Source organism: Melanostigma gelatinosum, assembly GCF_949748355.1.
Source record: "Melanostigma gelatinosum genome assembly, chromosome: 14".
Classification (NCBI taxonomy): Eukaryota; Metazoa; Chordata; class Actinopteri; order Perciformes; family Zoarcidae; genus Melanostigma; species Melanostigma gelatinosum.
Window position 1 is genome coordinate 5,664,427 of NC_136647.1, and position 12,659 is coordinate 5,677,085.

At 43.1% G+C, this 12,659-nt stretch overlaps 1 protein-coding gene across 3 annotated transcripts in view; it reads left to right on the top strand.

Moving 5' to 3' along the window:
- gria4b (glutamate receptor, ionotropic, AMPA 4b) overlaps window positions 1–12,659 on the top strand; it is a gene marked incomplete at both ends in the record, with an annotated part of 82,601 nt that overhangs the window by 34,662 nt on the left and 35,280 nt on the right. For all 3 annotated transcript variants that reach the window (XM_079283769.1, XM_079283770.1, XM_079283771.1), the window contains 2 exons: window positions 5,813–6,052; window positions 11,021–11,205. In XM_079283769.1, coding sequence (XP_079139895.1) covers window positions 5,813–6,052; window positions 11,021–11,205 — 425 coding nt within the window. The remainder of the gene's footprint in view (window positions 1–5,812; window positions 6,053–11,020; window positions 11,206–12,659) is intronic.

Sequence of the window (12,659 nt, forward strand, 5' to 3'; positions counted from 1 at the left end):
ACAATTGCAAAAGAAATAAAATGGGTATATAAACTGTAGGTATTGTTTTGGTGCCTAACAAGCAATACATTTAGCACATTGAAATTGAAAAGGCTGATGGATCTTGAGGAGTTACTGTAGGTGAAATCGAGGAAGCCATGAATAATGTAGGCTAACTATGCCCTTATTCATTAGTCACCATTCCACTTCTCTTCTGAAATGTAATTGATTCTAACGGGTTTGGATATTTCCCTGGCAAATGATTTGAGCTCCAAAGACATCGCCATAACTCAAGATTCAGCGGATTGACTCCCCGGCAGAGAGCGATGGCTGTATTTGCTCTAAAACAAGTGATAAATAATGGAGGTTTGTTCTGTGCAGCTGAGATCGATATATTGACGGGGCAGAGGTCGGGGGCAGCCATCATCAAACTGCCCTCTGCTGTGGGCGGGTCCTGACACCAGGGGGACCGAGGGGAAAACGTGTCACCGGCACCAGACTTTATCTAACCGTCCACGGATTTACACAGAGCACTGATGACAAAGCAATTTAGCCGCCCAAAGTCCCGCTCGTCAACAGGAACAGACTGGGATAAACTTACCTCACCTCAGCATATAGCCTAGCGACGTTTGGCTCAGCATGATCCCGAGAGAAGGCGCACATCAGCCAAATTCACTCACATGAGGTTTATTTCTGCTCGAAGAGTTGGTTTCAGACGAGTGTTATGTAAAATGACAGGAGCGCTTCTGTTGCGTTGCTCTGTTAGCGTGTCACACGCAGAATGTCTGGCCCATTGATCAGCGTGAGCTGCAGTGAGTGTGTGTGTGTGTGCGCGCTGACCTGTTTGTGCAGTGGAGTGTGAGGCCAGCGGATGCTGTTTCAGGGTCAGTGCTGGTGTGGGACTAAATGGACCAGTCCAGGAGGCCGGCCTGTCACTAGCGGCCTCCCCCCTCACTGTCAGTAGTACTGCTGTCACATCACGACTGGGTCGTACGGAGCAAACTCTTTGATACAGCTTGACTCTTCGCTACTATTGGCCACTGCTGTCACTTTGCGGCCCTCTTCTGGGTTTTCTGTGTGTCTTAAAACGCACATCTCAGACTGATTACAAATCACTGTGACAATGTCGTAAAATAGTTTGTCCTGTTTTCCCACAAAGAACCCCAGAGGCTACAAATATCACTAAAAATGAGTTGAGTACGTTATACACGTAAGTTTAAGTATTTTAAAACCTTAAAATATTGTTTCCCATTACATCTGGTCAAAGAGTATGTCCCAGTTTATTTGTTTTACATACATGCTGCGTTCAATTTACCTCGGAAATAGGAATGAAGTCAGAGTTGACTGCGTTCAATTACATCAAGTTGAAAAACGTAACAGCAACAGATAGAAGTTGGACATACAATACAATAAATAATAACGGTATATTACTTCAGCTTTTTTATTGTTGATGTGGGGAGAAGCCATCTTTGATTCTGAGGTTGGGTTTGGTGAGGTTCTGCATTTGAACAGGTGGATTGGAATATCCAATTTCCTAGTCGGAAATTCCAAACATTTCGTCACATTTATCAAAAAAATCTGAAATATTTTGAGGGAAAGTCATTTGAAGATTTTGCTTTTGCAGCACACTTTATATTACCACTCAGTGCGATTAACAAACGGTGTATGTATTTCCTTTGAAACTGCTATATGTTTATTTTTTGCTTCGTTAATAATACGCTAAAAAAAAATAAAAAAAACGCTTTTCGTTAATGAAGTATATATTTTACACGAATATACAAAATATGCTTGTTTATTGAGTTACCAGAAAACATCATGATATATATCGTTGTCGAGATATAAAAGGAACTATATTAGGATAGAAGATTTTGGCCTTATCACCTCCTAGCTCTACTCAAACACACTCGTTGGAATAAAATTGACATAAATATGAAGAAACTGTTCAAATACGAAATGCTTTCTGCTTTTGGGTAAAAAGAGCCCACGTAGTAAGAACAGTGAGTGACTGAATGGAACATCCAGAAGTGATCCTTGTGTTTGTCATCAAGGAAAAAAACTGACTGTTTGTGGTTTTCGATGGATTCATCTTCCATTGCTGAGGTAATCTATTTGAATGAAACACTCATCATCTGCCAACTGGCATGCAGCGTAGCTCGGTCCTGTACCGGCCGCTCTGCCAGAGCTTCTCTGGGCGGAGTGGTCTCATTGGCAGCTCGTATGTTGTGACATCGAAAGACCTTTCTCATGCTCAGAATTGGACCGATTGTTTATTGTGAAAAACTTCACACGGAATATTGTCTGAAAGGTGGCCAATCCGACAGCTGCTTCAGGATTTCAAACCTACTAACGCTGATGTTTTTCATGATGCTTTTAATACGTTGTGTGTCAAGAAGATGTTTCTCTTTAACGCTGGTGGAAAGTAACTAACTAAATATAACTTAAATATCGTTTTTTGGATAATTGTACTATATAGTTTCTGCTACAATATTGAGTCTTGATTCCGTGGAGGGAAGTTCTCAATTAAAGTGCGATCCACCTTTAAAGGTGAAACATTATCGTGATGGACGCATAAATTCATAATTTCTTTTGATACTTTAAGTATATTTTGATGCTAATACTTTTGTATTCTTACTAACCTTTGAATGCTTGCTTTCTACTTAGAACAAAGTATACACTGGTTTTGCCAGAATATAAGTCTCCACCTAACCCACACAGGATTTTACAGGATTTTCTACTAAAGTGAGAACAGCAGAAAAGCTTTTATAACCTCATTGTAAATTCACCGATATCTCAACACACAGGATTTACAACCCAGGTGCACTCAATTAATCAGTACAGCACACATTAACACACAGCACATTGAGAAAATACAGCGCTCTTGTAGTCCTATAGATAAACTGAGGAGATGAACAGTAACTTAAAATCTATCAAGATGTTTTTTCAGTAGACCTTTTAGGGCTCTGTTATTGACATGAAACCCTTTTACTCTGCAACAAGAAATGCAAAGTTAATAATTCATGCTGAAGCTCTGGCTTCGGGGCCCCCTCTGGCCCCTTGGGCCCCTGGGCCTGGGCCCGTTATGCCGGTTCGGTAATCCACCCATGCTTGCAATCAATTCAGCAAAACTGACATTAACTTACATGTGAATTGATTTCTTACCGTCAGTTATGTCCTGTTTTTCCTTCATCATGCTTGTGGTGTAAATGTGACAACGAGTGTGTTTGTGATGAATTTCTATCTGTGTTATGATGGTTAATTCCATTACTATGAGTTGAATGGTCCCATTCATCTGACGGGCTCCTGCTAAGAGCGGCAGAGACGTGCTTCATTTAAAGGCACGGTAGCGGAGGTTGAAATACAATGTTATTGTTTGTGGTGGTACTGGAGTAATAATATTGTTTTTGATGTATGATATGTATGTTGTAGTCTAACATAAGCAAATGAGTTAAACCCTGGAGGAATAAATCAGGCAGTAATTAGAGACAAACACAGCAGGGGGAGACAAAGTTTGAGCCACACTGTCAGGTTTTGATCTCAGATTGGACGGTTTCCTTACATGCATATTCATGTGTTGTTATTCAATCTGGTATTTCTGCATAATAGCAATGTAGCATCTAGAGAGAGGGTGTCTGTTGAAATATGAGGATTCAGGGACGTGTGTGTGTGTGTGTGTGTGTGTGTGTGTGTGTGTGTGTGTGTGTGTGTGTGTGTGTGTGTGTGTGTGTGTGTGTGTGTGTGTGTGTGTGTGTGTGTGTGTGTGTGTGTGTGTGTGTGTGTTGATGTCATCTCATCCCTTGAGGGGACATCAGGGAGCTGTGTGGATTTACCAACCTCTGGACTGCTTTCTTGCTTGAGTAGACGCTCTCTCGACCACGAATTCTGCGGGCCTTCGTCCCTCAATTTGGACACACACACACACACACACACAAACAGACAAACGTATGTTTCTATTTTGAGTTTTCATGACGGCACCCCTTATCTGTGAAATAACCCAACTTACTGATAGTAAGACAACCCTTATTTTTGCTTTGAAACAGCTGATTTCTTGGAGCCAATTGGGGGTAGCGGACACAAGTTTTGAATACCACATTTAGATATTCATAAACATGTTGTCACAAAGTAGTTTATTCGCACATCCAACAGGGCAACCTTTGACGTCATGTTTGTGTCCACCTGATGACTGTAAGTCCATTCGTCACTCTCTTTTTAGCTCTTGTTTGGTTTCCACTTCCTCTTGAGGGAAATATCCGCTACTCCTTCCAGCTACTCGCTGTAACTTTGTGTGTCTGTAGTTCGGTGCTGTAGTGTTCACTGCGTTTTTAGAGCGAATGAGAGAAACCTTGGTGTTGTTACAACAAACCCCACCACAGTGCAGCCTTGGCTGTCGTGTGTTTCTCCTGATACTGTAGTTTCAAGCACCTCCTTGAACCTTAATTGTGTGTACAACAGAAGAAGCATTGCTTTCTTCTCTCGGTCTGTTGTCTCTCTCTCTCTCTCTCTCTCTCTCTCTCTCTCTCTCTCTCTCTCTCTCTCTCTCTCTCTCGACAGTGCAGTGGAAACAATGGCTTTGTCAGTAAAGTAGCCCTCTTGTTTTTCCTTTAACAACGGCAACATCTTGACCTCTTCGTTCAGTTTGCCGCTCGCTCTGATTCTCCTCGTACCCAGAAACTGGCAGAGGATGCTCATTATCTTCCCTTTCTGTTGTTTCTCTGCGTGTGAGTAAAGAAGTAGGCAATTACAGCGCGTCTCTTGAAGACAGCCGAACCTTTCTATAATGAGGAGATCGCCTTGAGCAGGACACACTGTGTATGTGCGCGCCGCACAACTTCTGTAGACTTTACCAAATTGGGAAGTTTCCATTTAATTCAAAGTCCGACCAATAAAACACAACAGGTTCAGTTTGTGTTGTTTTGATGTCACGAAGCAGTGCGTGATGAGTTTTGTTAATGGGGAAGAGGTCCTCGAGTCTAGTATACATCTACACAACAGTGAGGGCAATGATTCAGTGCACCAGTAGGAAATGTTGTTGCTGTTTGAATGCGGGAAGAGAACAGCTTTTGAGATGAAAGCATCAGAGGAAATGGATGCATTTGGTTTAGGTCTCTGTTTACACATTCAGCGGTTCCCTTGAAAGGATTTAAAGTGGTAATCAGTGGGATAATGGTTTGTTATTGTGTCTCCAGTCCTGGTGTTAAGCAGTCATTGCTGTGGTGATTTATTTTTTTTCACCGCATTTGCCAGCCGTCACTTGTGATTCAGAAAAGCGTGCGTTCCTTTGTCTTCTTCTCTTTTCATCTGGCCACGGTGCATTTGTCAAATAAGATGGCTGTCACTGCTGATCCAAAGCAAACTGGAAACAACACTTCCTGTGCTCTGCTATCAGTTTCCTGGCTCTTGTTTCTCTGGAGATGAGCCCTCATTGTGTTTGCTGTTGTTGTTGCTCCTACACAATGAAATGATCATGGGGGGGGGGAATGAGCTCAATAAAAGAGAAGTGAACTGATTCACAGCCTGACAACGTCCTTAAACTGTGCGGATGCTTGATTTGAGAATAATAGAAAAACAATTAGATGTGTATTCACACTGGAGACCAATAAGAAAATGAAAATATATGATAAATGTATTCGTTTTTTAAAACTGCACCGACCTGTTTTAGCACATTGTTTTGGTTTCCCGTCCACAAACTTTCCACTGTGTCTTCATTTGGCTACTTTCATTGTCTGTATATCTCTTGATATTTTTTTTATTTTTTTTATAAATGTTTCACAACCAAGTGCACATCCCCACTAGCTCTATCTTCTCATATATTCATTGTTTTATTTTTCTTCCCCAGTTTGCTCCCAGTACTCCCGCGGCGTCTTCGCCATCTTCGGCCTGTACGACAAGCGCTCGGTCCACACGTTGACGTCCTTCTGCAGCGCCCTGCACATCTCCCTCATCACGCCCAGCTTCCCCACCGAAGGCGAGAGCCAGTTCACACTGCAGCTCCGGCCGTCCATCCGAGGGGCGCTCCTGTCCCTCCTCGACCACTACGACTGGAACAAATTCGTCTTCCTGTACGACACCGACCGGGGTGAGTGATGAGGATGGACGTCTTTTGCCTTCGGACACTTGTATATAACACTTGTGCAAAATAATCAAATTTTAAGGAATTAAAAATATCCTCAGCTCTCAAACATTACATTATATATACAACATACAATATAAGTATATTTAGTTCAAAAATAATTCGATTAAATTGGAATAAATCTGTCAGCAGGCAGGTGTGTGGCGTTTCTTTGCCCTCATGCTCCCTACATGGCAGCCAACGCAGCGGTGTGAATGGATGTGCCTGTAAAATAATGGCTGTTTTTAATCCACAACATGTCTCGGGGGCCACCAAGCAATCAATATTGCAGTGCAGTGGCTGTTAGAAGTGTTGTAGATAGTGTCGGACCTCTCTCTCCATTTGTCTCCGGCTCAAATCCCCTCCTGAGGACGAGGACCGTGTGTTCCTGTCGCCCGTATGTGTTTCTCTCTCTTTGGATTTTTTCTTTTTCCCTTTTCCTTTTTTCTGTCACCCACCTAGTCTCCGCCTCGCCCTCTCCCTCACATACACACTCACAGAGTCAATAGGTTTGTACTTACTCCCCCCACTCCCCCCCCCCATATCACATTCCCATTACAAGACAGAATGGATATGGGCCGCTGCTTTGATCACATCTCCACGTCTCGCTTTTCATTTTCCAGAAGGTAGTCAGGTGTTTTCATGCTTTCTCTCTGCTGCTGTTGAGACTGCAGTGAGTGTTTGAGCAGGTTGGCTATAATAGGAGCTACAGAGTGGGGAGTGTATCAGGATGGCCGCCGCCTTTGCAGAACGACTCATTCCCTGTCTCTTTTTTTCCTCTTATCTCAGCCCGTACATGCTTGACTGGGTACAAAGCCTCCTCTCAACAAAACCCATTTGTATCTGACCAAGTGTTCTTCAAAAAAACACAAGAAAGGTTCCTAGCTGTACGACCGTGCTGCCCTGCAGACAGACAAGCTGGCTTTCAGGTTGCCTCAATCTGGCATTAAAACGGATTTAAGATCAGCAATATGCTGTGACTTGAATACAGATGATGATATTGTGTAATGTTTTCGTCTTTCACCTACTGATTTGAAAGTGCCAATCAAATTAACTCTGGCACGAACTGGACAGTCCCTAAATTTGGAGTACTGTTGGAATATACCGCTATTTAGAGCACCAAACTCTGATGCAGTGAATGTCTGATGTACAGCTGAAATCACACATTTACACAGACAGTAGGTCCATCATTTTAACTCGATTCACACTGTATTTTCACACAAAACAAGCACTATGTCAAGTCGACCCAACCCGACCCGAACATTTGTAAATAATTGTCCAAACCCGTCCGCACACTGGGTTTCAGAAACAACTAATCTCTACAAACAGATGTGGCATTCATAGGAAGAATCTGTAAAGGCAACGGGCAAGATGTTGGTATTGGAAACTTTCTGATTTCCTTTTGTAGACTATCGACTAATTTTAACAAGTTTTGGTTGAAAGCAGATAAACAGTCCGTGTTGAGAGCAAAAAGAGCCGAAATGCTTTGACTGAAAAGCAATCACGGAATCCATCAGCTATCGTCTGATGATGATGGTAAATAACAATCCATCCATGATCTGTGGTACCTTGACCGGTCATTCTAGATATTTATTTTCAGAAGAGTTCAGAAGAGATTTTAAATGTAAGAAAAACTACCGGTACCTGTTTTGTATTTTGGTGAAGCGGCTCAAGCTCTAGCTCTGTCCGTGGTGCTGAAATCAGTGAGCAGCAGCAACTTATTTCAACTGCCTGATGGCTGATGGTTTATTTCTGCCATTCTGTGCAAGTTGTTGTCATCCTAACAGTGGGAAACACTGGCTGTCGAGCATATACTGGATTTCTTATTCCTATATTTCTTACCTTTCGTGTGCTTTACTCATTTATGTTGCCGACCAGCTTCATAGCTGATCTGTTTGATCTCTTTTAGCAGAGGCATGAGATTTTTTATTATTTTTTTGTATTTATTGTGTTTTTGTACTACAGGCGCTATTCAAGAAGTGTGAGTAGGCGTGTACTCGGTGTGTACTCAGTGTCTGAAGTGGCAGACATACATATTTTAAAACCCTCAAATATGTCATGAGGGCCTCTGTCTTCGTTAGAGGCTATGAATGTGTCTGTGCACGTCAGCATTGGCTGACGTACTAGTGTTCTGTTTGCGCATGCAAGTGCTGTTCAGAAGGCTTTTGGGTGCAAGCTGCAGCACTTTGGCCTGAGGGTCTTTTTCACACACAGGGCCAGGCATTCATCCAGTATTGACTGTAATGTAGAATCAGCCCACGCATGGCCGAGCTCAGTCAATGAGCGGCAGTCTGATTCCCTGCATCAAAGCGCCAGAGATACAAGGGGCTGGATACTGTAGCACTGTAGTGAGTGCTGTTCCTTTCAGCTTTCCCTAATTTCCATAAATACATACAGACTCGCACATAAGAAAAATAAATAAAAGTAAAAAAGAATCCAGGAAATGTTTTGGGGAACAATTAATGAAGAGGAAAAAACATGCAAAGATAGTAGACTAAAAATAAGAATAAGATGTAATACAAAACATATCCAGAACATGTTTATGTAGAGGAGAGGAAATGAGGAGAGGAAAGGAGATGTATGTATAGGAGAGGAAACTAGGAAGGAGGAAAAATGAGGAGATGAGAGGAAAGTAAACAAGATGAGTGGAAGGGAAAGGATAGGAGCATAAATGATGAGGGAGGAAAGGAGAGAGGAGGAAGTAAGACTGGAAGGAATGAGAGAATCTGAAACAAGGAGGGGGGAAAGGAAACAAGAGGAGAAGAAACAAGGAGATACGGCAAGAAAGGAAAGAAGAGTAAACAAAAGGAGAGCAGTGGAAATGAAAGGAAAGGAAACAAGAGAGCAGTAAAGGAAAGGAGAGGAAATAAGCTGAGGGAAATGGAAAAGAGAGGAGTGGAAGCTAGAAAAGACGACAGAAGAAGAGAGGATAGGAGAAAACAAGGAGAGGAAACATGAGGTGAAGAAGAGAGAACATGAAAAATGTGGAGAGGAGAGATGAGATGAGGAGAGGAGCCAAAGAGGAAGTAAAGGGAGGAAAGGAGAAGCAGATTGACTGGCAGCAACAGTGTGTTCAGGCCATGAAGAATGACTCATTTTCAAAGCACAAGCCTCTTTATGTACTCTCCGAAGAGCAAGAGGTGAAAGGAAAGCACTGGCTCAGTGAGAAAGGAGGAAGGATGGAGGCCCTGTAGACAGACACCGACAATACGCATCACACTGGAGGGTACAGAAGGGACAACAGGGAAGCAGAGATCGCACACATAAACCCAGATGTGCACTTACTCTCCTCTCCCATCTAGTGTCCAGCTCTGCTCCAATCAGCGCGACATGCGCTAGTCTGCACACTTGCCCGCGGCTGTGTCTTTGACGCTGATACTGATTGCGGCTGGCTGCTGCTCCACATACAGCCTCAGGGCTACACATTTATCAGCTGGTAATCAGCTGGCTCCTTGCACGCTTTACTTGCCCTGACTGCCAGCACTGCGGTTTCCTGTCCATGCACTGTGTGTACACCATGCGGCATGATAGGACATGCCAGAGATACTGAACAAGCAACTCACTCCAGCTGCAGATTAGTATCTGGGGAGATAGTGTGGATAAAGAACATACAGACATTCCTTGCTTTTATAGTTAGATGTCTTCATGGATCCTCATCTGGTGTGAATGCTGACTTTTGGCCTGGGACGTGTAGCTATAGCCTCATTCTTTTTGCATTACGTCATATGTGTAGCCCTCGTGTGCCTAAGTGGCATTGCATGCATTGCATCATGCCTCTTCCCTTATAAGAACGACTCTATGACAAACCAAACGGATAGCAGCACACCAGTGTAACGACATGTTTCACACTAACAGGGAGACAAAACAGCTGCTCATTTGTAGCTGAAACAACTTCAGTCAAAGTAACTGCAGCTTACCACAGGGAGTCATTTTTCTCCAAGCCTGTGGCATCCCACCCTGCACAGAGCCGCTCCTTTGTTTATTTATCAGGAACCATGTATGAGCTGCGATAAGAAGAAATGCGTTGTATGAGATTGAGCCACCAGCTCTTGTCGGACCCCGCTATCGCCTCTCATTTCCTGTCATCCCTCGAATGTTTATTTCATAATAATGGCATCAAATAAAACTCAGAAGGAAAATGTGTCTGCCCCAAAAGTTAGAGAGGTACAATACATATCTCATCAAACACATTTTGTTCTTTTCTAGCTTTTGCAACATGCAATCCCGTTTGTCTTTTTTGCATAAGTGAGAAAATGAACAATAACTGCGTCCTGTTTGGGGTCTGGCTTCCCAACAGTTCAAACCAAAATGTCATGAACCAGGTCTTCCTTTAGGGGTAACTGAGGACATGCTGTTACATGCGTGTGTGAGTACGTGTATGTCTTGTCAACCAGCAGTCTCTCCTGGCACCAACATCCCTCGAATGGGGAGCGAGAGGCTGGGAAGGGGATAGATCAGGTGGCGAGGGAGCCAGAGCACAGGTTAATCCTCTAATTGGGAGCAAAGCGAGACAGGTTGCCAGATTGTGATTGCTACCAGGAGGGGCAGTTTAAGGGGGACATCTGTTCCTGCTGGAGAACAGCCGCCCTCACAGCTCCCTAGTTTTCTCTCTGACACTCATCTTCTTGATACACAAACCTGACAGTGAGTCATCAGAAGTATAAAGCTAACGTCGTCAAAGGTTAACAACGAACCACATGCATGAAGTCTGTTTGTTCCTGTTTACATAGAGTGTTACAGCAAACACTAAACTAAGTTAAAGAGCATACTGAGCTCATCTTTTCCAAGAATGGATGCTCCATAAATAACATATCATTATGCATTATGATCCAGTAAGTGAATAGATACTCTTGCGTTGTGAGAAGTTAAGCTGTTCCCTGTATTTCCTTCCCCGCCCTCTTTGATGTGACTCCTCCTTGTGTCTGACTGCATCAGGATACGCCATCCTGCAGGCCATCATGGAAAAGGCGGGACAAAACAACTGGCAGGTCAGCGCCATCTGCGTCGAAAACTTCAACGATGCCAACTACCGACGGCTGCTGGAGGATCTGGACCGGAGACAGGAGAAGAAGTTCGTCATCGACCTCGAGGCGGAGAGGCTGCAGAACATGCTGGAACAGGTGATGCCACCATGACCTCGGCCTTTCGTTGTTATTTGTCTGTCTTTGTGTTTCCTGTTCAAAAGAAGCATCAGACATCTTTGTGTTGCATCTGGTTCACACGAATGTTAAAGCCTGTTTGAATCAGCAACTGCAAAAGTTGAACTAAATTGGGCTCCAGCACGGCGGCCATTCCTTACAGTGTAAGTTAAAAACTTTTTTAATTCTGTGTTCTGCAGCCTGCAGCACATGCTGTAGACTTTACACGATGAGAAACAATGTCAGACAGTTAAAAGTTGATCTTCTTGCCTTTATGAAAGTTTTCATGGATTAGAAATGCATTGTGCAACGAGTCATACTTGGCCTTGTTTGAGGTGTCCACGTTTTCTTTTATAAAGGAGCTCAATGACTTTCTACGTTGTGGTACCTCAGCAACAAGGCTGACCTCTCATGCCATATCTTTATCTTTTGATACATCAATGCAGTTTAGAGTCAAAAGTCCTGGTTCAACTTTTACCAAACATTCTTGCTGTTTTTGTGCTTTGGGATGATTACCGATTCATGTTATTCCTCCAAGTAAAGTGGTTTACGTGATCGGCCTCTGGAGAACAAAGCTCCGAGTATTTACCAGATCTCAGCAGTTATCTTACCGAGTAAAACTTTATCTTTACTGATAGCAATCATGATCAAACCTATGAAATATAGCTCCAGTTGTTATGAATCAGAAGTATCCTCCAACCATGTTTTTCAATGGATTCCAGGAAAATAAATGCAGAGGCCACGATGTGATAGGGGATGATGGTGAGAATATTTGCTCTTTATATGAGAATGAGAACGACAAATTTTAAAATCCAAAGCTCGTTCTATTCGTACCATAAGTTGAGCAAAATTACATAAATGACGAACTGTTTTTTCCCCGTTCTCTGAAAGGCATGAGATGATCCTAGGAACTGAATATCTGCAAAGAACAGAAGTTAATACTTTGCACACTTTACTCACTATTTGTTTGTTTGAGTATGTTTGTGCTAATTAGAAAGTTTAGAAAGTGAAAACCGTCTGTTTGGATCTCCGGTGGTGTTAGTTGGCATAAGCACACTCAGAATATGATGTGTGCCTTGCTCCTCCCCTTCACCCCTCATCCCACCATCTTTCCCCGGGGCAACTGGTGCCTGTGTAGTTGTTCAATTATTCAGGAAATCTCCACTCTGACATCTGTCACAGCTCTAACAAATTACTTTGCAGATGTGTGAGTCTTTTCGCCCCACACAGCAGCAGGCTTCCTGCTCCCTCCTTATTTGCTCGGATCTCACGAGTAGATGTGAAAGTCATATTTAGAGCTTGTGGGATGATACGCTGTTTTGTTCAGGCGGTGGTCCGAGTCACTGCCAAAGACGTGAACAATTTTAGCCTGAATTCATTCCAACTGTCATCCTCTTCATATTTGCATCTTGCCAAATTTCTCCTGATCCAGGACA